Genomic DNA, 25310 nt, shown 5'->3' with positions numbered 1-25310 from the left:
TCAGTGAATCTTTCTTGAACCTCATAGCCAGGGGTAATCAGTCAATCACTCACTTTAATATTTATTGAATATACCACTTATTTAGTATATTTTATATAGAATTACTTTAATCCTTATTTTATGGAGCACATGGCAAGATATGCTTTAATGCTTTATCTCCATCTGCATCTCTGCCTTGACTGCTGGAAAGCTGATTCAGTAACTAGAAAAGTTTAGAAGCACAGGAATAAGTAATTTAGTCTAGACCAAAACATGGCAAGAGTAGGATAAAAAGAAAGCTTAACTCTATCAATTAACAATGGAAAATGAATGCTAGATTTTTTTTCCTTCTATCTTCATTTAGCACCTCCTGTCCTTTCTGAAGACATAGATAAACACCGTAGAAGATTTAACATGCGAATGCTTGTCCCTGGAAGGCCTGTAAAAGATGCTACCCCACCACCGGTGCCTGCAGAAAGACCATCTTACAAAGAAAAATTTATTCCTCCTGAACTTAGTATGTGGGATTATTTTGTTGCAAAGGTAAGGAGTGTGAGGAATGCAAGCTATAAGATAATTGTATCATTTATTTTATTAACTCTTGCATGTGTCTCACATAGGAATGATGGGGTAGCTTTTGGATTGAATCACCATAGTTTAGACATTTATTAAGTCCAGAAACTGAATAGTCATAGTAAATTTAAGGATGATCAGTTACTTGATGATGTAGGAGACAAATTAAAATCACATGGGAGTTGGGTATAAATCAGAAGTCAGGTTATTATATAATCAGCACTATCTTTTTCTAGTGACTGGAATACTTGCAGCTACCATCTAGGCACCTGCCTTCTAATTATCAGTGGCTACCTTGGTAAGCATGGGATTAGAATAGAAGGAGATGGATGGACATTTGAGGGTTTTATCAGGCCATGATGAGGCCCCATGATACATCTCTGTTTTCCCAGAGCAAAGGAAACTTCTCAGGGGATCAGAATACTCATGGTGACTGGATCTGGTATAGCCCCATTTCATACCATAGTGGGTGCATGCTAATGTTTGCTTTTCTGCACTTTGCTTTTTTGAGCTCATGATTCTCCTTCTATTGGTATGTTTCCCTCTTTGCATGTGTTAACTCTGTTGTCACCTTGCTGTGCGTACACATTAGGGAATACATCTCCAGAGTCATGCCTCTTCCCATTTTTAGATTTTTATTAGATCTCAGAGTTATTGAGGTGCTGATCCCATTCCGTTTTTTTGTATGCTAAGAAGCTGATCCTTAAAAAGTCTTTCAGTGTGAGTTTGGAAGCTTTGTTTTGTTATCTAAAGACTTTGAGGCCAGGTGCAGTGGCTCATACCTGTAACCTCAGCACTTTGGGAGGCTAAGGTAGAAGGATGCTTACATCCAGGAGTTTGAGACCAGCCTGGACAACATAGACCATGTCTCTACCAAAAAAATTTAAAAACATAGGTGCAGTGGTGTGTGCCTGTAGTCCTAGCTGTTTGAAAGGCTGAGATGAGAGGATTGCTTGAGCCCAGGAGGTCAAGGTTGCAGTGAGCCATGATTGTGCCACTGCGTGCCAGCCTGGGTGTCAGACTGAGACAGTGTCTCAAAAAAAAAAAAAAAAAAAAAAAACCCCAAAAAAGACTTTGGTTATGTCAGTGGGTCTCAAAGTGTGGTCTCAGAACCGGCAGCATCAGCATTGCTTGGGAACTTGTTTGAAATGCAAATTCTTGGGTCCTCCCTCAGACCCCTCAATCAGAAACTCTGGGAGTGAGAACCAACAATCTGTGTCTTAAAAAGCTCTCCAGATGGTTCTAATGTGTGCTAAAGTTTGAGAACTATGGGATTGGGCACATTGTGAGTGCAGATTTCCAAGTTTACACTCTATCAGGGTCCGAGTTATACTTCCAGAGTCATTCTGGCCTATCCCTTAAGGCTGCCAGTTGAGTTGTACTTAATTGTATTTAGCTAATAAACCAGGGAAGTAATAAAGTACTCTTAAAAATGTATAGGCAGTTCCCACTCCTACCTTTTTAAACGTTTTATTTGCCATGAATGAAAGCTCATTGCATCATTAATGTGAGTGATAACAACATTAAGATTTGTAAATGGTAATGTGCTAAATTAATTTTTGTTTTTCAAAAATGTTTCCTCCTGATATATATTTTGAAAATTTGGAAAATGCAAAATATTATAAAGAAGGGAAATAGCACTCATCTATGCAAAGATAGCTGTTACCATTTTGGCCAATTTACTTCTAATCTTTTTTCCTCAGATTAAAAAAGGTATATAATTGGATCAGTGCATGTAGTTTTTTTTCTGTTAACATTAACAAGGTAAACAGTTTTTATACCATTAAAAACTTAGATAGCTGTCATTTTTAAAACTTTAGTGTAGAAAACTTCCAACATACACAAAAGGAGAGGTAATGGCATATGAATCTTTTATCTACCATCATGTAGCTTCAAAAATTATCTACTCATGGACAGTCTTGTTTCATTTATACCTCACCCCACTACTTAAGATTGTTTGGAAGCAAATCCAGACATAAAATTTCATTCAAAAATATTTCAGTATTTGTTTTTGAAAAAAAGAGGATTTTAAACAGATCTACACTAGTGTTACAGCCACCGAAGCACACTCACAATTCTTTAATATTATCACATATTCAGACAGTATTCACATTTCACCAATTGCATCTTAAACGTTTTTATATAGTTGATTTGTTCAAATTAGGATCTAAAATACGATTCATACCTTGCAAGTGGTTGCTACATCTTCAGTCTCTTTTAATCTATAGGCTCCACCTCCGTCTCTCTCTCTCTCTTTTTTTTTTTTTTTTAACTTAACTCCTACCTTTTTTGTTTGCCCTGAAAGAATTTTGACGTTTAGAATTTTTCAACGGATTTTGCCGATGGCATCACCATATTTTGTTCCTCTGAATCTTGTAAAGTGAAAGTTAAATCCAGTTTCATTCTGATGGGATAGGAAGAGGGAGTGCAGGATTAACTTCGTCCGTGGTTTTGTATATTTCTGTCAGGAAGCTTTTTATGATTTTAGTTGATCTTTGCCTACATTTATTATTTCAGTGAAAGTTTTAAATTATGATGATATAATCTTGTCATTCATTTTTCATCTATTTGCTGGAATGTCTCTTCATCAATCTATTCAGTTACCCTGAAGTACATTTTGAGTTGGAAAGACATGATAAATGCTTTATTCTTTGCTTTTGTGTACCAGTTTTCAAAATGATGAGTTGATTCTCAAGCATCCTTCAGAGAAGGGCAGTGAGTTTTGTTTTGCTTTCAGTTTTGTTATGAGCTTATAGATTTAAACATATTTTATATGTTTTAATCCATTGCAGTTATTTTTCTCATGGGGCCTCAGATTATCCATCTTTGCCAGTGAGAGCCTCTTCCACAGTTGGCTCCGAATCTTTTTGAGATTATTCCACTACTGTTTGAGTTTGCCTGCTTTCTAGTTTTATTCTAGGCTAATCATGTATATTTCCTGCCCGTGACTGAGAACAATCATTTTTTTTTTTTTAAATAACCTGGTTCCTTTTTGTGAGAAATTATATTTAGAAATTACAGTCAGATGCTGGGGTGCTCACTCTTGCTTGGTTGATCATTGCTTCTAGATAAGCATCAATTATAGTGACCATGTAACATTTCACTTTGATGAATACACTATAGTTTACCTAATTAGCGATTTGATGTTTATAATGCCAAGAACAGTATCTTTAAAGATACCTCTTGTTCATGAGCAGATTATTTCCTTAAGAAGTACTAGGTCAGGCTGGTGTGGTGGCTCACGCCTGTAATCCCAACACTTTGGGAGGCCGAGGTGGATGGATCATGAGGTCAGGAGATCGAGACCGGGCTAACACGGTGAAACCCCATCTCTACTAAAAATACAAAAAATTAGCCGGGCGTGGTGGCGGGCGCCTGTAGTCCCAGCAACTCAGGAGGCTGAGGCAGGAGAATAGCGTGAACCTGGGAGGCGGAACTGGCAGTGAGCCGAGATTGCACCACTGCACTCCAGCCTGGGTGACAGAGAGAGACTCCGTCTCAAAAAAAAAAAAAAAAAAAAAAAAAAAAAATACTAGGTCAAAGGTTATAAACTTAAATAAGGCTTTTAATACGTATTGCCAGATTATTTTCTACATTACTGATTTGTACTTTCTTGAGAATAGTGAGAGGATGCATCTGACTTTACTCCATTATTAGCATTAAGTATTCCTTTTTCATTTTTGTTAATTTGATAGATTAAATGATTTTTATTTTCTGTTAGTGACATTAAAATTTTAATGATCTTATTGCCATTTGATTTTCCAGTTTGAGGTATTGACTGTTCATATTCTTACCTAAATTATCTATTGAGATTATGGCGTTTTCCTTTTTATGGATACTTTATTTATCTAGGGATATTAATTTATCTTGTTAAACTTTTTCTAGTTTATTTGCTTTAAAATTTTGTTTATTATGCATTTGAAGTTTTAAAAAGTTTACCATGCACAGAAATTTTAAAAAGATCTATCCATACATTTCCTTATTGATTACATTATTTTTAAGCAGAAGTCTTTTCCACTAATAAATGTTTACATTTATTTTACCTTCCTTCTCTGTTTCCTCCTGTTTTTTTTCCTTCTCCTCCTCCTTAACTTTTAATTCTCTTATTTATCTAGAATAAAGTGAGGAACAGACTGGATCAGACTTCATCTCCCATCCCCACACTTAGCTAACTAGTTGTTCCATTATTATTCATTAAATAATCCTTCCTTTTCTCCCACTGACTTAAGATGTTATCTTTATCAGATTAAATTCTTATACATATATGATTCTTGTATTATATCTTTGTATCAATCAATTGCTAGACTACATTTTTCTTACTTAGTTTAATATCCACTAAAAAAAAATGGGATTTTTTTATTAAAAAAAAATTTCCCAGCTGATCTCATCTATTTTTTCTTCTCTAAGAACTTCAGAATCATTTTAAAGTTCCAAAATAGGAAGAGAAATTCCCAGGGGCATTGTTATTGAAATTATTTAAAGCCTATGTAAATTAACTTATAAAGAATTACAGTTTTTACACATTTCACTCCTTCCTGTCATATAATTTTATAAAGGTTTATAATTTCCTTCACAAAGCTGTCTCACAGCTTTCACAGTTGTCCTTTTGTATTTCTTTAGATTTTTCTAACTTTTTTATTGCTGATCTATAAGAAGAAAACTATTGATTTTAAACACGTTTCATATCTAGCTATTCAGTTACTGAGTCTGAGAGTTTTACCTAGTCATCTTGACTTTGTAAATGTAGCATCATCTGCAAAAGAAAATTTTTACTTATGCCAACACCATTTAAAATGTTTACTTTTATGTTAGAACAAAAATAATTATATACTAAAAACATTTTCTATATTAAATATATAATACATAAATTATATAGTTAAAATATATTTTATATGTTTATAAAATCATAATCTTTAAAAAATAACTTTATCTTTTATTGCAGCCATTTCTTCCTTTGTCTGATAGTGGTGTTATATATGATTCTGATGAAAGCATTCATAGTGATGAAGAAGATGATGCCTTTTTTTCAGATACACAAATACAGGAGCACCAAGATCCAAATTCCTATAGGTAAATAAGACTTTTCTTTTCTTTCTCTCTCTCTTTTTTTTTTTTTTGGCTTTTCTTTTTGTAGAAAATCCCAATGTTATTAATTTTAAATAACATTATTATCCTGAATTTATATAAGAAATGACTTATGTTTCCAGGTAACAAATTCTGCACCTTTGAGGTCAATTTCTCCATAATATTTTCTCCACCTCCAAAGACTAGCTTTCATGGAGAATGCAAACACAAGCATTTTTAGTGAGGAAAAAATATGTAACTCATGTTATACTATTAGAATTTAATATATAATTTATTGGTATACTATTAGGTTCCATGTGACTATGTGGTAAATCTTTTTCCATGAGGTAATTTTCAGCATGTGTAATATAGTATTGCAAGTTTTTTATATTCAGTGACCACAAAGCTGTCATTTTTGCATAGTAAATTTCAATGACAGCTTTTTTTCTGGGTTGGAGAGTGGGCTAAACAGTAGGCAGGGAACACTACTCTGTTGTCTCCCATGATTTTATTTTTCACTTAAAGACTTTTTTGCTCCTTCTTGAACAGCTGGGCTCTTCTACATTTGACAATGGTTAAGCTAGCACTTCACAATGTCAAGAATTTCTTTCCTATTGCTGGACTGGAATTCTCTGGTGAGTTTGGAATTTAAAAATTAATGTTATTAAATATAATAAATTGCCGTCAAGTTTCTCTTTACAGAATCTATATAAAAGGTCCTTTGGCACTTAAAAACAGTGCATTAGATATTTTATAAAGTCTTGTTTATTTTAGGCTCCAATCTGTGACTTTATTTTTAGTTTTTTAGATAGAGTCTTGCTCTTTTGCCCAGGCTGTAGTGCAGTGGTGTGATCACAGCTCCCTGCAAACTCTGCCTCTTAGGCTCAAGCCATCCTCCCACCTCAGTCTCCTGAGTAGCTGGGACTATAGATTTGCCACCATGCTGGGCTAATTTTTGTATTTTTTGTAGAGAAAAGGTTTCACCACGTTACCCAGGCTAGTCTTGAACTCCTGGGCTCAAACGATCCACCTGCCTTGGCCTCTGAAAGTGGTGAGATTACAGGTGTGAGCCACCACACCTGGCTTTAGTCTAATACTTTAGTTTATATCAGGAATCACTCTCTACACAGAAGATGGAGAAAGAGCAGAAACCCACTTCTGTTTTGTTGAGAGCATTAAGAATCTAAACTGTATTACATTAACATTTCCAGATTTATTTGTATTTTCAGAGGTTTTGTCTCAGAATTCAGATTCTATAAACATTTGGATGATGATCCATATTTTTTATTAAATAACATGTTCTGTCACCTTGTAGAGCTGCCTGTAACATCACCATTAGGTATTGCTGTGATTAAAAACTTGGAGAACTGGGAACAGATCTTGCAAGAGAAAATGGATCAGTTTGAAGGTCCACCCGCTAACTATATCAACACATATCCAACTGACCTTTCAGTGGGAGCTGGACCAGCTATTCTTCGAAATAAAGCAATGCTAGAACCTGAAAATACCCCGTTCAAGTAAGAAAGCTCTTATAATGCTGATAGAGTATAGCTTAACTTTTCTGGAAGACAGTTTGGCTAAATATGCCAATATACTTTAAAACATTCATAATTTTGAACCTGCAGTCCTATTTTTAGCAGAATACCCTAAGAAAAATATCAGAAATTTGAATAGAATTTTTTTCCCTGTATTATCTATAATTCATAGACATTCCATTTACATAAAGGAAAAATTCTTTATTGTATTAATTTCTGGTGTGGTGTTTTTTGTTTGTTTTTTTGAGACAGGGTCTTATTCTGTCTCCTAGGATGGAGTGCAGTGGTGCAATCTCAGCTCACTGCAGCCTCAACCTCCTGGGCTCAACCCATCCTTTCACCTCTGCCTCCCGAGTAGCTGGAACTAGTGGCGAGTACCATTGCACCCGGCTAATTTTTTTGTATTTTGTGTAGAGATGGGGTTTCACCACGTTGCCCACGCTGGTCTCAAACTCCTGGGCTCAAGCAGTCCCCCAGCTTGGCTTCCCAAAGTGCTGGGATTACAGGCATGCGCCACTGCACACGGCATATTTATGTTCTTATTGTCAGAACTCTTACAGAATTTTTTTTCTAACAATCTATATATGCAAATAAGGTGCTTCTGGCTTTTGTCAGTAATTTAACAGTAAACACATCACAGGTTTTTAACTGACGTTTTTTATCTTCTGCCTGCCCACCCATCTAGATCCCTTTTGATAAGCAGCATGCTTTTTTTTTTTTTTTTTGAGATAGTGGACCCTGATTAATAGTATTTACTATTAAAATAAGGTTAAAAGAACAAAGCTTTTTAGCTTGTTAGGCTGTTAGAATTGACATCTATGACTTATAGTCATTGCCGATATGCTTTAACCAAGAGAACCAACATAAAGTATACTTTAAAAAGAGAATAATAATTTGTCAGCTTAACTGGTTCATTCAGTGTGATTAGAGAATTAGTTGCTAGATGAAATGATTTTTAGTAGAACTAAAAATTAAAAGTAAACTGTACAGTTTTGTTGAGTTTAATGTTGTGTCTTCTTTGCAATAGATTGTGAAGGTTTTAAAAATAAATATCTACAAATATAAACATATTTTCTATAGACTAAAATAGTGTGATATATTAATTTTTTTTAATAGGTCCCGGGATTCTTCTGCATTTCCAGTCAAACGACTTTGGCATTTCCTTGTTAAACAAGAAGTCCTTCAAGAGACATTTATTAGATATATTTTCACTAAGAAAAGAAAGCAGAGTGAGGTATTTTGAGAAAAATATTTTCTATTATAATTTTTCTTTAACGTTTCTAAGTAAATCAGTGCTCAATTTATTCTGAAATTTTCTTTCTGGTTGGGTAATAGTCAAAGTTCACTAAACTACCGTGAACTAGTTTTAAGATAAAACCTTATAATTTTCATTTCATAGCAATGAAGCAACATAGGTGCTTTGATAAATTACATATATTCAAGTGAAAGTTGGTACTTTATAGTATTTGTCATTAGGTTTTTACATGTAATAAACATTGTGATGGATGGTTTGAGGAATTTAATATATAAACTTACTCTATAATATTCTCCAAATATGTGTTTAAAACATAAAATAGCCCTTTAAAGGCATTTTATTTACTTAGCACTTAGAAATGAACAGAATGAAGATTTGAAGCAACAAATTCAGGATACTTTTATGAGAAAATAAACTACAGAAATAGCAAATACAAGATGAAGGAAGATTGCTCTTACAAAGCAAGGCAGAGGTTCTGCATTGCATGGTTATTTTTAAGTTAATACAAATGTAATAGCAGACATGGTTCAAGAAGAACCAGCAGTTTGGGAGATTGGCAGATGACCTCTTCCTTATAAAAGTAGGACCTTTTATATGAGCATTTCAGTCTGTTTGGCTATTTAGTGAGGTAATGAGCAGTTTGAAGAGTGTTCAGAGTTGAGTGTCTGATGCAATTAAAAATTTGGCAAACATGGCCAGGCACGGTGGCTCATGTCTGTAATCCCAGCACTTCGGGAGGCTGAGGCAGGCAGATCACTTGAAGTCAGGAGTTCATGACCAGCCTGACCAACATGGAGAAACCCCATCTCTACTGAAAATACAAAAGATTAGCTGGGCGTGGTGGCGCATGTCTGTAATCCCAGCTACTTGGGAGGCTGAGGTAAGAGAATTGCTTGAACCCGGGAGGCAAAGGTTGCGGTGAGCCAAGATCGTGCCATTGCACTCCAGCCTGGGCAACAAGAGCCAAACTCCGTCTCAAAAAAAAAAAAAAAAAAAGATTTGGCAAATCAATCAATGAGAAGAGAAGAAATGAATTATATTTTACTTAGAAAAGTGAAAACAGAGAGAGTCCATATGGCTCAGTTTCCCAAGATTAAAAATATAAAACTGCTTTTCAGTTTTTCCTCATGCCTAGGGCAGTGGAACCTACCATACTTGTTCTCTTTCCCACTTACCCACTTACCTGAATGGTAATTGTGGTCAACCCTTATGAACAGTCATTTGTTTTCTCTGTGGATTAAAAAATTATGTACTTAAATGAGGAAGTAGAAGAATGAAGTGTAGAGACCTTTTGAGTCCTAGTTATAAGCTTTTTCATAACAAAAGACCCTTATGGCATTGAAATTATTGATGTGAGCTTTGTTAGGGAAATCAGAGGCAAATTATTTGCCTCTTTCATTTAAACCACTATGTATAGCATTTCCTATAGTGATCCTGAGTCCAAATTCCATAAACTAAGATATAAGAATCTAAGATAGTGATTTGAAATAAAAGATTTTAGCCAGGCACAGTGGCTCACACCTGTAATCCTAGCACTAGACGTGGGATCTCCTGAGTTCAGGAGTTTGAGACTAGCCTGGGCAACATGGTGAAACCCCGTGTCTACAAAAAATACAAAACAATTATCCAGGTGTGATGGTGTACGCTTGTAATCTTAGCTACTTGCAGGGCTGAGGCAGGAGGATTGCTTGAGCCTAGGAGGTTGTAGTGAGCTGAGATCAACCACCACTGCACTCCAGCCTGGGTAACAAAGTGAGACCCTGTCTTAATAAGATTTCTGGTCAATTAGGGGCTCTGTTATTCACAGAAAACCAGTTCATTGAGTGATCAATTTTCTGAGTGTTTTGTTCTTCAAATTATTAAAATTAAAGATTGATCACAAGTATGTTTTAAATATTGGTAAAGTTGATAGCAGCTTGATTGGTTGACTTATCAGAGTGTAGAGTGCTATGGGAAGCCAGGTGTCTGGGTTTCTTGGACCCTCCCATTCTCGTCTTGCCCTTCCCCACTAGTTTGCTTCTTCCTTAACTAATTCTCCCCCTCTCTGTCCCTCAGTCTCCCTTCCATTATGCCCCTTAGTCTCTGTGTGTTCTCTTCTATTTTTCTTCCAGCAGTGGTCCCACAAACAGGGAAGTAGGACAGAGATAAATGGAATGTTTCTTAAAGTGCTATATAAGCAACTGGGAGTTAGGATGGAAGAATTTTTATCATGTACCCTTTTAATTTTAAAACAATGGAATTACTGTCTTGTCTGGTACTGTCCCATAGAACTTCCTGTGATGATGGAAATCTGTATCTGCATAGTCCAATGTAGTAGTCACCAGCCACATGTGGTTACTGAGTACTTGAAGTGTGGCTAGCGTGATTGAGAAACAATTTTAAATTTTAATCTAAATAGTTACAATTAATCTAAATAGTTATGTATGGTTAGTGATTGCTGTTTTGAATAGCACAGATCTGAAAAAAAGGTGTTTTCATTAAGAAAAAAATTATGAATAAAATGTTAACGCTGCTGGACAAAAACTCGTCGCTAGCTTCAGAAATATGCAAAACTTATTAAAACTCTACCCAATCCAGTAAGAGTGCTTAAATCTTTAAAATTGTCAAATAGAATTTTGGTAATCACTAAATTTGGCAAATTCAGAAAAGTGACCAATAAAATTGGCAGGTTAATCCTAAAAATGCTGGATGCATTTAAAAAAAAAATCCCTGATAAATGAAGTTATAGATATATGTATAAGAATAAGATCTTTTACTCACTGAAGATATTAAAGAAAAATATTTCACAAAACAAGGTTTTGGGAAACAGATTGGTGAATTCGGCTAGTTAAGACAAATAGATTCTTCAGCAATTTGGCCTTCACTGAGTTAGCTGTGCCACACATTGACCATTCCTTGGAAGTTTTCTTGGATACATCTTTATCAGCCACAGCAGCCATAGGGGAGTCCCTGGAGGCATGGTCAGAAATTTTGAATGGCCCTTCATGATGAAAGGGAGGCAGTCACCTGAAAAGGTATGAGGAAGAGTTTGTTTCTCTGATCAAATCTTCAGAGTTTCCACAGCAGAGCAGAAGTATGACTGGCGATTACAGTCATCCTTAGGACCCTGCATCAACCTGGGAGCAAATCACTGAGTGATTTCTTTTCCATGCCTGATTTTATTAAACATTTATTTACTTAGAGAAAAATCATGTGATTAGTCATATTCCTTATGAGTGAAATAATTATCAGTATTTTGAATCTATGTTTAGAAATAAATAATTTATATTTGAAATCCACCCCTATAGGGCAGGAATTTATGTAGCATCTTGTGCATCTGCTTATATAAGTGAGCTTTAATTTTATAGATTACCAGTTATGTAACTTAAATTTCTTATAACTGTATACAGATAACTAATTTTGATTTTAAAATAGCTTTTATGTTCTTGTGTATATGTAATAGTCACATTAATTTTGCTCTTTTGGCTTTGTGTTGTTTATTTGATGACTGTTTTATTCAGTTTAATTTCTTGATTTTGCAAATTCATTTTCATCATCTTTCAGTGGTGGAGTGGCCATTTCAGCTTGAAATATTTCACTGTCTTTATAATTTCATTCCATGCATGTGTTTTGTGTTTGTGACGGTGTGGTGGTATTTAGTCTATAGAAGAACATGTGGAGCAGGTCAACCAAAACTGCGTAGCAGAAGATTGCCACATCAAGGTAGTATTCCAAGATCTTGTATTTAGCTCATTCTTTAAAGTTCAAGGAGCTAACGTCTCATCTCTGATACTAACCATGACCTGCCCAAATGGCTAACTACTCAGAGAACTCGTAGTGCTCCCATACCACTTCAGTGTTACAGGGGAGGAGATGCTTCACTGTATCTGGCTTGCTCTGTCTTGCCCTTGGTTCTTGTCTTTCTTGCTCCCTATTCCATCTTCACTTCTGTCACTTTTTCTGTTTTAAGCATGGCTGTTTCATCTTTCCTTCTCGATTCTGCCTTTTCTTTCCTTGCCATCACAAACCCTAAGGCATTGCACCTTCCTCTCGTCAGTCTCTTTTATCCCTTTCGAACTATCCCTCTTTCCAACTTTTCCTTATTTCTGTCTCATCACCCTTACTTCAAAGGGTGGTTTCTTTGTGGTTTTTCTATGGCTTTTTACCTCACTCTGTGCCTCTTAATGTATGCACATTCTTATTGCAGAATATGCACTTTTGGAAGAGCTAAGAGAGACATATTACTGTATAAATTACTAATAAAAATATATTAGCCATCTTTTATAATTAATCAGTATCTTACCATCACAATGGAAATTGGGGTGATTACAGGACATCAGAGAATTTAAGCGAATTTTCCAAAGCTAGTTTTCAACACGTTACAGTTACTCTTACCCTTTTTTATCGCTGCTGCTGCTACATTTTCTTCTTATCCTGCTTTCAAATCTTATGGGATGTGCATAACTCTAAATAGAGCTGTGCTGCCACAACTAAAACTGCTGATGAATGTTTTCTAGGTTGAAGCTGATCTGGGCTATCCAGGTGGAAAAGCGAAAGTCATTCATAAGGAATCTGATATGATCATGGCATTTTCTGTTAATAAGGTAAAAGCTATCATCATTATAAACAATGTATTTCTCTTCAGTGAAATTGCTTAAATCATTGACTCTGCCTTTGCTTTATAGGCAAATTGTAATGAAATTGTTTTGGCTTCAACACATGATGTTCAAGAACTTGATGTTACTTCTCTACTGGCCTGTCAGTCATATATATGGATCGGAGAAGAATATGACAGAGAATCCAAAAGGTGTCTCATAGTCACTTTTACATATAGTTTTCTGTAAGAAGTACTCACTAAATGGTTATGCACATGATTTGAATTATTTCAAAAGGTATACATGTATCTCTTTCTTCATTTGAGTAGGTGACAAATATAATTGGTTTAGCTGCCAATGAAAGTCTTTGCCTACATTAACCGAGTAAATTATACTTCTTCCATTAAACCCTACGCTATTGATAGTATTTCTTTTTTTGATAGTATTTCAATCAGGATAATCCCTGACACTTGGCTTCATGATATTCAGTAAATTAATCTGACCTGGATAATTAAAACAGTATACACAAGTATGTTAAGTACACTGAGTCACATTTACTGAGTAATTTTGCAGAGTTTCTTACCACCTAATAAGCATACTCTTTTTTAAACATATAAAAATGTAGACGGCTTCACTTTTCATTAAAGCTTTGGACACGGCACCACGAGTGTTTTGCCATTCTTACCTATTTTGAGGTTTCTCCTTCATGGTTTGCCCTCCCTCTTGCTTTTCTCCAGACTCTTAGAAATTGTATGTGCTTGAGGATGGTGCCATGATAGTTTCTCTCCTTGTTTTGTTGAATTTTTTTGTATGTGATATAAGTAGGATTTAATATCACATTTCAAAGTAGATATAACCATGTACTATGATACAATCCATCACAAAAATTACTTTCACGTTTTATATATCTTACTCCAGGAAATCTTTAAACTCAAATTTCTTTAAAGGTGTTAATTTGATACTGAGATATCTGTACTTGAAGAGAACATATATTTTTTCCATAGATAAATCTATATTAAATACTTTACAACAAACATTTGTTTCAACTTGTGCAGCAATAAAGTTGTCCCCAAACAACATTAGACTAAATTTATATTTTGCCAAAAGGGAAAAAAGTTAACCAGTATTAAAATTGGTGATTAGGACTTGTACCTAAGTTTTTCTCATGGCCACTTAATTAGTTTTTAAAATAAAGATTGTCCTACGGGTACATAAAAAGCTTTTTAGTTGGAATTTGTGTTAAAAGGGAACTTTCAAAGTAACACATAAATGTTTTTCACAGTTCAGATGATGTTGATTATCGTGGTTCCACTACAACTCTTTATCAGCCCAGTGCAACATCCTATTCAGCAAGTCAGGTGCATCCACCTTCATCTCTGCCATGGCTGGGCAGTGGACAGACTAGCACTGGAGCTAGTGTGGTATGTTATTTACTTATAGGTATCATTTCTGGATTTGGACTCTCTGAAAAATCAGTTGGAATCACTTTGACATAGGAATGATCCTAAAGTTCAGGGACAAATACCAGTAGATAGGCCATGGTAATGACAGCTGACATTTATTGTGGCTTTTTTATTTGGAGACAGGGTCTAGCTCTGTTGCCCAGGCTGCAGTGCAGTGGTGCAATCTCAGCTCACTGCAGCCTTGACCTCCTGGGCTCAATTGATCCTTCCGTCTCAACCTCCCAAGTAGCTGGGACTACAGGTGCATGCCAGCACGCCTGGCTAATTTTTGTATTTGGCATTTCACCATGTTGCCCAGGCTGGTCTCGAACTCCTGGGCTTAACTGATCTACCCGCTTCAGCCTCCCAAGGTGCTAGGATTACAGGCATGAGCCAGCACACTGGCCTCATATGACTTTCTTAGTGTTAGATGCATGCTTTTTCTCACAACAATCCTAGGTGGTAGGTGCTATTATGATGCTCCATTATCATTTTATAGATGAATAAACAGATACAAAATGGTAAAGCAAAGTTAAAGGGGAATTCATGTCTACTTCTAAGTGTTTGAAAGCATGTCAGTAACGTTCTTGTCACTGTAGCTGGAGGGGTCCCATTCTTCTGTTCTGCTCTGAACCATCTGGAGGTGCTCCTGAATGTCCTCAGGGAGGAGCACTTGAGGAAGAGTTCCTTTATTATGAGATGAAGCTCCTTGGTAACCTCACAGGCCAGGGCTGTACCAGCAAGTAACTGCTTCCTCAGCCTCTTCAGACAGTTGTTCTGTGTAGTGGTTCGGAACATCCATAACAGGCTTTCTCTCAGAAATAAGCAGGGTGTAAGAGAATAAATGTCAGAATTTATCCTGAAGCATATCCTTGCTCATCTCTTCTGAATACACAAAATAAAAATTTTAAAATTTTCTTTTAAAGCTTATGAAAAGGAATCTACATAATGTTAAGAGAATGACTTCACACCCAGTCCATCAATACTGTAAGTATTTATGACCTAATAATTGTAACTGTCCTCATTTGGAGGTTGATTTATAGAATAGAGAATATTGGAACTCTTTAATTTCCTATTTCCTGCTTTTTCTCTTGTGTTTCAGATCTTACAGGTGCTCAGGACGGCAGTGTACGGATGTTTGAATGGACGCGGCCTCAGCAACTTGTCTGCTTTCGTCAAGCTGGCAATGCAAGAGTTACTAGATTATATTTTAATTCACAAGGCAACAAGGTTAGTTCCTGGGGGCTTCTGCTAAATTCATCTGAAAATAATTGTGGATATTTAGGAGTGATAAAAGTGCATCGAAAAATGAATTCATTGACCCTGGATTTAAACTGAGCAGGCAGTTTTTTGGTGTCTATTCATATACTCTTTTCTTCCAATAGAAGCAAAAATCTACAAAATTTAGTATGGATTGATCGTCTATTTAAAGATACTAAATATACTGTGAGAGTAAAAAAAACTGCCTCTCGAGTGTGTTGGTGATTCCTATAAGCACAGGCAAGTTCTTGAGAGAAATCTAGTTTCTTACTAAATTTCATCAGTAAGAGGTTAGAGGAAAACAGTGAAACAGGTAAGCAGTTAAGAAGTGATGGAAGGGCCAGACACAGTTTTTCACACCTGTAATTACAACACTTTAGGAGGCCAAGGCAGGAGGATTGCTTGAACTCTAGCATTTGAGACAACTTGAACAACAAAGGGAGGCCGCATCCCTACAAAATTTTTAAAAATTAGCCCAGGCATGTGCCTAGTCCTAGCTACTCAGAAGGCTGAGCCTGGAGGATCCCTTGAACCCAGGAGTTTGAGGTTATAGTAAGCTATAATTGCACTATTGCACTCCAGCCTGGGTAACAGAGTGAAACCCTATCTCAAAGAAAAAAAAAAAGTGACAAGGAATTTTTTAGCACTTGGACTTTTTGGGAATGACAACAACAGAAACATAGTTAGGGGCAGAATATTTGTTTAGTAGGGCCTTAGTGAATCATCTTTCCATGTTTTTACCTTTGCTGTGGATGCTAAGAACATGTGTTTAGTAGTTATACTGTTCTTACAGTGTGGTGTTGCGGATGGAGAGGGTTTTCTGAGTATCTGGCAAGTTAACCAAACTGCATCAAATCCTAAACCTTATATGGTAAGTATCACTAATGTTTCCAGGGCACATATAGACAACACTTTGTTCATGAAGTCTGTTTCAGACAGTGAATCTCATTGGTGGTCCTACTGGGAAAAGGATGATCTTGTTCAGCAATCCCAGCCTAACAGCAGCACCCATCCTTACCCTAGTTTTAGACTGAAATGACCTGAAAAACAAAAACCCTTGCTTTTCACCTTGAAGGGCAATCATTATATTTTAAAAATTTTGGGGGCTTTCCCTGTATATGGTACACCTTGGGGTTTTTTATTATACTTTTATCCATTTTGAAAACTCTATCTTCTTAATATACACACCATAAAATTCTATCATTAAGAATCAGGTTCTGCCGGGTGCAGTGGCTCATGCCTGTATTCCCAGCGCCTTGGGAGGTTGAGGCAGGAGAATTGCTTGAATCCAGGAGGCGGAGGTTGCAGTGAGCCGAGATTGTGCCACTGCACTCCAGCTTGGGCAACAGAGTGAGACTTCGTCTCAAAAAAAGAATCAGGTTCCAAACATCTATTCCAATTTGTTCCAGAACTGTGCTTACCAGATTATAAAATAGCCAATCCCAATGAGCCACTTTATTAATCCAAATTGGACTACAAAATACTTGGTGATGAAGACAAGTAGATCTTTACCTGATGGAGATATGGTGGGGGAAGGGAACACGGGAGAGGGTGGAAGGTGACAGTCTTGTATGAAATTTCAGGCTTCACATATATGGAGGGAGGTTCAGGAAGCCTTGAACCTCCTGGGACCAGATAGATTACCCAAATACTTTAAAAAAGTTTTCTAAACTATAGATATGTTCTTAATTATGTGTATAAGATATTTCTCTTAAATTAGTACACTATAGACTGTACCTTGTCTATGCAGAAATGGAAGTAATCTTGAATTTATACTTTCATCTTCAGTCAGATCTGCACCACTCTAATTCCAGACAGAAAAGCATGCATTATATATTTTAACATACCTTGACATCGTAAGACTAGTTGGGTCTGTAAGCATTTCCTTTGTGGCTTATTATTAAAGCTTATTACGTGTATTTGAGATCATTAGCACTAAAATTGACAGGGCTTAGGTAGGTTCATGTACTTTGATGTCCTATTCTTACATAATCTAAAAAACATGACCTTTAATTCTGTTTTTACCAACTCCAGTTATTAAAAATTATTGGACAGTAGCCAAATATACACATAGTTAACCCTCGTATTATCCCTTATTCTTTTATTCTAGACTGAGTTTTTAAAAACTGTTCTTAGCTCATGCATATAGTATGTTATTAGCAGACTATGTTAGTACTATATCAAATTTTATCTGATGGTAAAATAACATCAGTTGCACTTTGTTTTTCGTAGAGTTGGCAGTGCCACAGTAAAGCCACAAGTGACTTTGCATTTATTACCTCTTCAAGTCTAGTTGCCACATCTGGACACTCCAATGACAATAGGTAGGTTGACAGAAAAGCAAAGCAAGAAATATAAAAATGTTAGAAAAGTATTCTTGCTAAAAGTATGGATTTCTATTGGTAGGGTTTTTCCACTCTAGGCATTAAAAAAAAAAAAAAACTTTGTTACATAATTCTTATTTCAGAGTGTTTTTTCTTACCAAAAGGAGAAAAGCAAAAATGAAAATTATTCCTAATATGTGTAATTTTTATTTTAAAGCTATTCAGTCTTTTTAAAACCACTACTGTTAACACTGTTAGTTTCTCCAGGACTAACAAGCATCTGATACTGTCACTATCATTTTCAACATTTTTATTTTATTGTAGGAGGTTTGGGGGAATAGGTGGTGTTTGGCTACATGGATAAGTTCTTCAGTGGCAATTGCTGAGATTTTGGTGCACCCATCACCTGAGCAGTGTACACTGTACACAATGTGTAGTCTTTTATCCCTCACCCTCCTCTCACCCCTCCCAAGTCCCCAGAGTCCAGTATATATCATTCTGATCCTTTGCATCTTCGTAGCTTATCTCCCACTTATAAGTGAGAACATATGACACATGATTTTCCATTCCTGAGTTACTTCACTTAGAATAATGGTCTCTAACTCCATCCAGGTTGCTGCATATATGATTATTTCATTCCTTTTTATGAAGTATTCCATATTTTCTTTTTCCACTGTTGGCTGATGGACATTTAGGTTGGTTCCGTAGTTTTGCAGTTGTGAATTGTGCTGCTATAAACAGGAGTGTGCAAGTGTCTTTTTCATATAATGACTTCTTTTCTTCTGGGTAGGTACCCAGTAGTGGGACTGCTGGATTGAATGGTAGTTCCACTTATAATTCTTTAAGGAATCTCCATATACTGTTTTTCATAGTGGTTTTACTAGTTTACATTCCCACAGCAGTGAAGTGTCCCCTTTTCACCACCTCCATGCCAACATCTATGATTTTTTGGTTTTTTATTATGGCCATTCTTGCAGGAATAAGGTGGTATCGTATTGGAGTTTTAATTTGCATTTTCCTGGTAATTAGTGGTTTTGAGCATTTTTTCATGTTTGTTGCCCATTTGTATTTTGAGAATTGTCTATTCTTGTCCTTTGCTCACTTTTGATGGGATTTTTTTGTTAAGTTCCTTGTAGACTCTAGATATTAGTCCCTTGTCAGATATATGCATTGTATTTTCTCCCACTCTGCGGGTTGCCTGTTTACTGTTGCTGTGCAGAAGCTTTTTATTTTAATCAGGTCCTATTTATTTTTGTTGCATTTGCCTTTGGGTTCTTGGTCATGAATTCTTTGTCTTAAGTCAATGTCTAGAGTAGTTTTTTCGATGTTATCTTCTAGAATTTTTATGGTTTCAGGTGTTAGATTTAAGTTTGATCCATCTTGAGTTGATTTTTGTATAGGGTGAGAGATGAGGATTCAGGGACTAACAGGCATTTGTCACTGTCCCCATCATTCTCAACATTTATTTTGACCTCACATGGTTTTCATTAGCAACACGTGGCCAGGAAAAGCATCTCGTTTCCCTGCAGTGGCTACCACCTGGGGATGTAAAAGCATTCCTTATACTCAGGAAGTCATATCAGTCTCCTGGAGTGGTAATGGAAAGGAGTTGGGGTAGAGGATGCAGAGACGGGCAGGACCATGTAAGATGGAACTGTGGAGTTTGTCCCTACCCACATCCTAGTTGGGAATCACTACTCTCTATAGGTGTGAGTGAACTAAAAAAATAAGAATGAATAAGCAAAATATTTGAAAGACAGGTTGTCCCTGGTGATGACTTAGAACAATTGTTTATGATATATTTTTGTTATTGTGTTTCTTTAAAAGAAATGTTTGCCTCTGGGACACATTAATATCACCCGGAAACAGCCTCATTCATGGTGAGTTAAGGTCTATGATTTTTAAAAATATACCATGAAGGAATGCTTTCTTGGTTTTAATTAGTGAATCCAGTGAGTGTTTATTGTCAGGTTGAAAATGGAGAAATATTTAAAATGAATGACTAAAAATTTGGAAAGTTAATTAGCATATCTAGCTTTCTTGCTGAGTTAAATATATATGGTCTCAGAAATCCAAAATAGTCTTTATATTGTATTCTATTCAGAAAATATGGTATGGATAGTGGTACTACTAACAAGGCTATTTAAGAGATTAGTTGCAAAGTATTCATTGAGCTTAATAGAAAAGAGCATATTTTAAAGAATTTAACCTAATCATAAAATACATTTTGTCTTTTTTTTTCCTTTTTGTGGAGAGCAAGGTCTCACTGTATTGCTCAGACAGGTCTCAAGCTCCTTAGGCTCAAGCTATCCTCCCACCTCTGCCTCCCTAAGTACTGGGATTAGGGGCATGAGCCATCACACCTGGCCCTAACCATAAAATAAAACAAAGGTTAACCTTATGATAATGACTAGAAATGTAAACAGTGCCATTTAAATATTCCTTTAAGACAGTACTTGCCAAATTAGTGTCCTAACTCTGTCTTCCACATAGTACCACCCAAAAAGTGCTCCATGCTCAAGTAAGTTTGGTTAAATGAAGTAGTTTTACAGAAAGATTCTCAGTCTTTTAATACACTGATATGCATTTTGAAAGATGTCGTTACTTCTCAATTTTATTGCAGAATTCTGTGAACAGTGGTTAACATTGCTTACAGATTTTCTACATGTTAATTTGAATCCTTAATCATATTGAAATGCAAATACTCCTGGGAAGGATAATGAATTTCTTAACTTGTAACTGAAAACATTCACACATTTCCTCACCGTGTTGTTGTGATGAGAGAACATGTACGGTACAGCACTTGGTTGGGTCAATACTCACCAACTCTGAGAAGCTTGGTCTCTGCTGCTCTGTATACTTTTTATGAGGCAGTATCACTTAGGGCTTAAGGTTTAAACTTTTTCTCTCTGTGTTCATTTCATATTGAGATTATGGATAAAAGATTTGTTCTGATATTGCTTAACATTTTTCTTTAATCATATGATTACAGAAATTCAATGACTTACAAAACAATAAATTGTTCCTTAGAATGAAAAATGCATCAGTAATTTCTGTATTTAAATGTGGATTTAGACATCATAGTTACCAAGGTAAGAAATTGTTTTGAGAAAGTCTCTGATGTTTTTCTTCTTCAGGTTTCACATGCCATGATCATGGTGCCACAGTACTTCAGTATGCACCCAAACAGCAACTCCTAATCTCGGGGGGTAGGAAAGGACATGTCTGCATTTTTGACATCAGGCAAAGGCAGCTCATTCACACATTCCAGGCCCATGACTCAGCTATTAAGGCTCTGGCCCTGGATCCCTATGAGGAATATTTTACCACAGGTTCAGCAGAAGGTAACATAAAGGTGAGTCAGCATAAGAGGTTGGAATGTGCTAAAGACTGATTGGAAAGAGAAAAAACAAAAACTCCACATTCTTTGAAATAAAGCTTCGTGGAGATATAAGATGTCTCAACACTCTACCGCATCCCTATGCTTCTGTATGGTTCTTTCTAAACTGTTTTGGTCAATGAGATTATCAAACTCTTTGGACTTAGGTCATTAGAAAGCTTTAAAGCATTCTATTTTGAGTAAAGTATATGAGTTTAATACATGAAAATTTTTGATGACATTAGTTTGGCTTCTTAGAAGCTTCTCCCCTCTCCCTCCTCGTGTGTGTGGCGGAGGTGGCGTTTCCATTAAGTGAGCTAGCACAGATGCTCCTTGACTTATAGTGGGAGTACGTCCCGACAAACCCATTATAAGTTAAAAATATTGTTAAGTTGAAAAACATACTTTCAACTTAATATTTTCAACTTACTGTGAGTTTATTGAGACTAACCTCAGGATAAGCCAAGGAGCATACTGAATGCGTATTGCTTTCACACTGTCATAAAGTCAAAAAGTCTTAGGTCACACCATTGTAAGTAGAGGACTGTCTGTACCACACTACTTTTTACATAGTCTTAGGGCCTAGCTCAGCATGAGGAACACATTTAACCGAATTAACTCAAATAGTTAATTGAATTAGAGATGGGCTTCATATGGTTAATATGAAACTATGAGAGGATGTGAAGAAAAATGTGAAAGGAGGACAGTAAATGAATCGTGGGAGTGATGTTATTATTTCCCACTTAGATAAGCTCTTAGGAAAGAGGCAGTGGGTGGGAAGGTTGGGCTTTAGTGAGATCACTTGGACCAGGGGAGCAGAAGGGCCATGTTTTTGCTTTTGGTCTTTTCGTAATGTGTTTTAAACTCTTTGTTTTGCACCAGGTTTGGAGATTGACAGGCCATGGCCTAATTCATTCATTTAAAAGTGAACATGCTAAGCAGTCCATATTTCGAAACATTGGGGCCGGAGTCATGCAGATTGACATCATCCAGGGCAATCGGATCTTCTCCTGTGGTGCAGATGGCACGCTGAAAACCAGGGTTTTGCCCAATGCTTTTAACATCCCTAACAGAATTCTTGACATTCTATAGATTTAAAGATTGGGATTTTATTTTTATATCCATTTCAATTAAAAGGCACAGTACAGTAATCACTAGGCAATTCTGCTTTCTAAGCAGTTAACATATTGAAAACAGAGAATCTCTGTGTAGAATTCGAATATGACCCAAGCTGAGTATTATCTATACAGGTTGGTGGAATGAATGTGCATGTACCTTATTATGCTGACATACTAAAAAAAATAAAACCTAGTACCTATTGTATGAAGGATAGCTATTCTTTACAGCATTTAGCAAACCTGATTCAGAAAACATTTGAGATTAGCAAATTAGTAACTTGAAATAATGAAAAGGACGTTTATACCAAATTAAGGAAGAAAATGTTGCTGATTCGGGTTTTTCTTCCTGTTCTTACCACTGACCGAAGCATGCCTGCAGTCTCCTCTGTTGAATGAAGGATAATCATAAGGTGTTAGGAGCGCTAGACCACCAGGAAAACTTACTTAGCTGTGGAGCAGTGCGCAGTGACCAGTTCTCTGCTGGGAGAGGTTATTTCCATTCTTTCCTGCTGAATATTTTTCCTGTTAGTGTTTATACTGAGCTAGTACTGTAACTTGCAAATGAGTGCAAATTTAAATGCAATGTTTTCCTCACAATTTGCACATTTACATTTTTTGGACTGCTAGTTTTTTCTATTTAAATATTTGCCTTCATGTTAGGAATGTACTATGTGAACATGACATATTTGTAGTTAACCAAACACACCTTCTTAGTCCAGTTTAGTACGTTTTCTTTTCGTGTATTCAAAGTTAAACACCCACAACATTTAAGGATATGTTGAAACTACACCAATAGAGCATTTCATATCATAATTAAAATGAATGTTAGGCTTCTTGTGGCCAGTTAATAGTTGATGAGATTGGTGATATTATTTATTGCCACAGCCTATTGTATAAACTATGCAGAGTTAAATATTTGCTTGTAAAATATTAGCCAATGTTGTCATTACTTTGATGTATTTCCTTGGTTATGACCAAAAATATGTTGATATACTGAAACTAATGTCTGTGTGTTTAAATGTTTACCAGCAAATTGTCTTATGTTAATGAGAATGTTTAATGCCTGTGTGGTAAATAGTAAATACAATGGCATAAAAGTAACTTTCTCTGAAGATGATGTGATGTTCAGGCTGTGAAATATGTATGTAAAAGAAAAATAAATGTTATTTGTTAGAGTTTTATTTTAGTTTGATTTGTTTAAATAGACTGCTCTGGCATTCTTTGATACTGTTTTTGACAGTTGAGATTTTTAATTGGATAAAATGTTTTAACTGTTAGAGATTTTGCAAGCCATTAGGCAGTTTATTCATTCGTAAGTATTTACTGAATACCTTGTATACCAAAGCCATTCTAGGAAATGGGATACAGTGGAGAGCCAGACAGAGAAAGCACACAATGTTGAGATTTAGCTGGGCAAGAGCTAACCTCACTATACCTTCTCCAGACAGATTTGAAGTTTATTGAATGAAGTACTAACCTTATATCCAAAACTCAAATCTGAGTCTTGGCTCTTTGCTTGCTCCTAAGTAAGGGAGGTCAGAATATGCTCATTGACAAGAACAGCCAGGAAAATGAGCTTGTGAGAGACATCTCAATGCCTAAAGGAAAACTGGCTCTAAGGAGCTTTCAGAAAAAAGGGAAGAGAACTTTCTCTGTCAGATAAAAGCAGTAAGAGACTCCAGATTCACCTTCTAGCTTGAAACAACTAAAAGAAAAAAAGAACACAAAATATATAAACAATGATTCTCAAGGCATTAAGCATCAGGTAGGGAGTGACTGATCCCTGAGAGGTGAGCATTTTAATCGTCCCAACTTACCACCTCGAGAAAGTTTCTAGGCCACAGGCAGGAAGAGAACCCAGGCAGAGCTTAATGGTCTCTCCAAGTTGCCAAGATAGAACTGCAAGTCTGGGGAATAGAATGTGGCTAGAGTTTGCAGGCCAAAGGCAACAGAGCTGCACAGGGAGAGGTGCACAGAAGGTCTGTGTTAGTCCGTTCTCACACTGCTATAAGGACATACCTGAGACTAGGTAATTTATAAAGGAAAGAGATTTAATGGACTCATAGTTCCTCATGGTTGGGGAGACCTCACAATCATGGCAGAAGGAAAAGGAGGACCAAAGGCACATCTTACATGGCGGCAGGCAAGAAAGCATCAGGGAAACTGCCCTTTATAAAAATCATCAGATCTCGTGAGACTATCACGAGAACAGCATGGGAAAAATCTGCCCTCATGATTCAGTTACCTCCCACTGAGTCCCTCACACAACACTTGGGGATTATGGGAGCTACAATTCAAGATGAAATTGGGTGCGGACACAGTCAAACCACATCAAGATCCTCCTCAATATTTGGCTGAAAAGGGGATCAGTGTATGTGTATGAGCAAACTACTGGCACCCAGGACAATAGCCATTGAAAGGGATTAGAGGTACCAATCTAATCACACAAAGCTAGGAATTCAGCAGGCCCCCCTTATCTGTGGCTTTGCTTTCTGTGGTTTCAGTTACCTGTGGTTAGCCATGGCCTGAAAATAGGTGAGTACAGTACAATAAGAAATTGAGAGAGGGAGAGACCATATTCACATAGCTTTTATTACTGTATATTAATTGTTGTATTATTGTTGATCTTTTCCTGTGCCTGATTCATAAATTACACTTTTTGAGACAGAGTCACTTAGTCACCCAGGCTGGAGTGCAGTGGTGTGATCTCAGCTCACTGCAACCTCTGCCTCCCAGGTTCAGACAATTCTCATGCCTCCGCCTCCCAAGTAGCTGGAAGCACAGGCATGTGCCACCATGCCCGGCTA

The 25310-nt window shown here is 36.4% G+C and overlaps 1 protein-coding gene across 4 annotated transcripts in view; it reads left to right on the top strand.

Annotated features, from left to right (window-relative positions):
- Nucleotides 1–23684, top strand: part of DMXL2 (Dmx like 2) — a 187634-nt gene extending 163950 nt beyond the window's left edge. For 2 of the 4 annotated variants that reach the window (XM_030930656.1, XM_010361404.2), the window contains exons 29-44: nt 344–522; nt 5495–5622; nt 6166–6251; nt 6932–7133; nt 8268–8385; nt 12046–12108; nt 12903–12989; nt 13071–13192; nt 14263–14401; nt 15349–15409; nt 15525–15652; nt 16476–16553; nt 17915–18006; nt 19834–19886; nt 21144–21361; nt 22268–23684. In XM_030930656.1, coding sequence (XP_030786516.1) covers nt 344–522; nt 5495–5622; nt 6166–6251; nt 6932–7133; nt 8268–8385; nt 12046–12108; nt 12903–12989; nt 13071–13192; nt 14263–14401; nt 15349–15409; nt 15525–15652; nt 16476–16553; nt 17915–18006; nt 19834–19886; nt 21144–21361; nt 22268–22477 — 1964 coding nt within the window. In that variant the 3' untranslated portion in view covers nt 22478–23684. Of the gene's footprint in view, nt 1–343; nt 523–5494; nt 5623–6165; nt 6252–6931; nt 7134–8267; nt 8386–11949; nt 12109–12902; nt 12990–13070; nt 13193–14262; nt 14402–15348; nt 15410–15524; nt 15653–16475; nt 16554–17914; nt 18007–19833; nt 19887–21143; nt 21362–22267 lie in introns of those variants that run through there. The other 2 variants (XR_004057317.1, XR_004057318.1) reach the window with 2 other exon arrangements.
- Nucleotides 23685–25310: the final 1626 nt, after the last annotated feature.

Source organism: Rhinopithecus roxellana, chromosome 5 (genome assembly GCF_007565055.1).
Source record: "Rhinopithecus roxellana isolate Shanxi Qingling chromosome 5, ASM756505v1, whole genome shotgun sequence".
NCBI lineage: Eukaryota > Metazoa > Chordata > Mammalia > Primates > Cercopithecidae > Rhinopithecus > Rhinopithecus roxellana.
The sequence above is the reverse complement of the archived record's forward strand: the minus strand, read 5'-3'. Positions and strand labels throughout refer to the sequence as shown.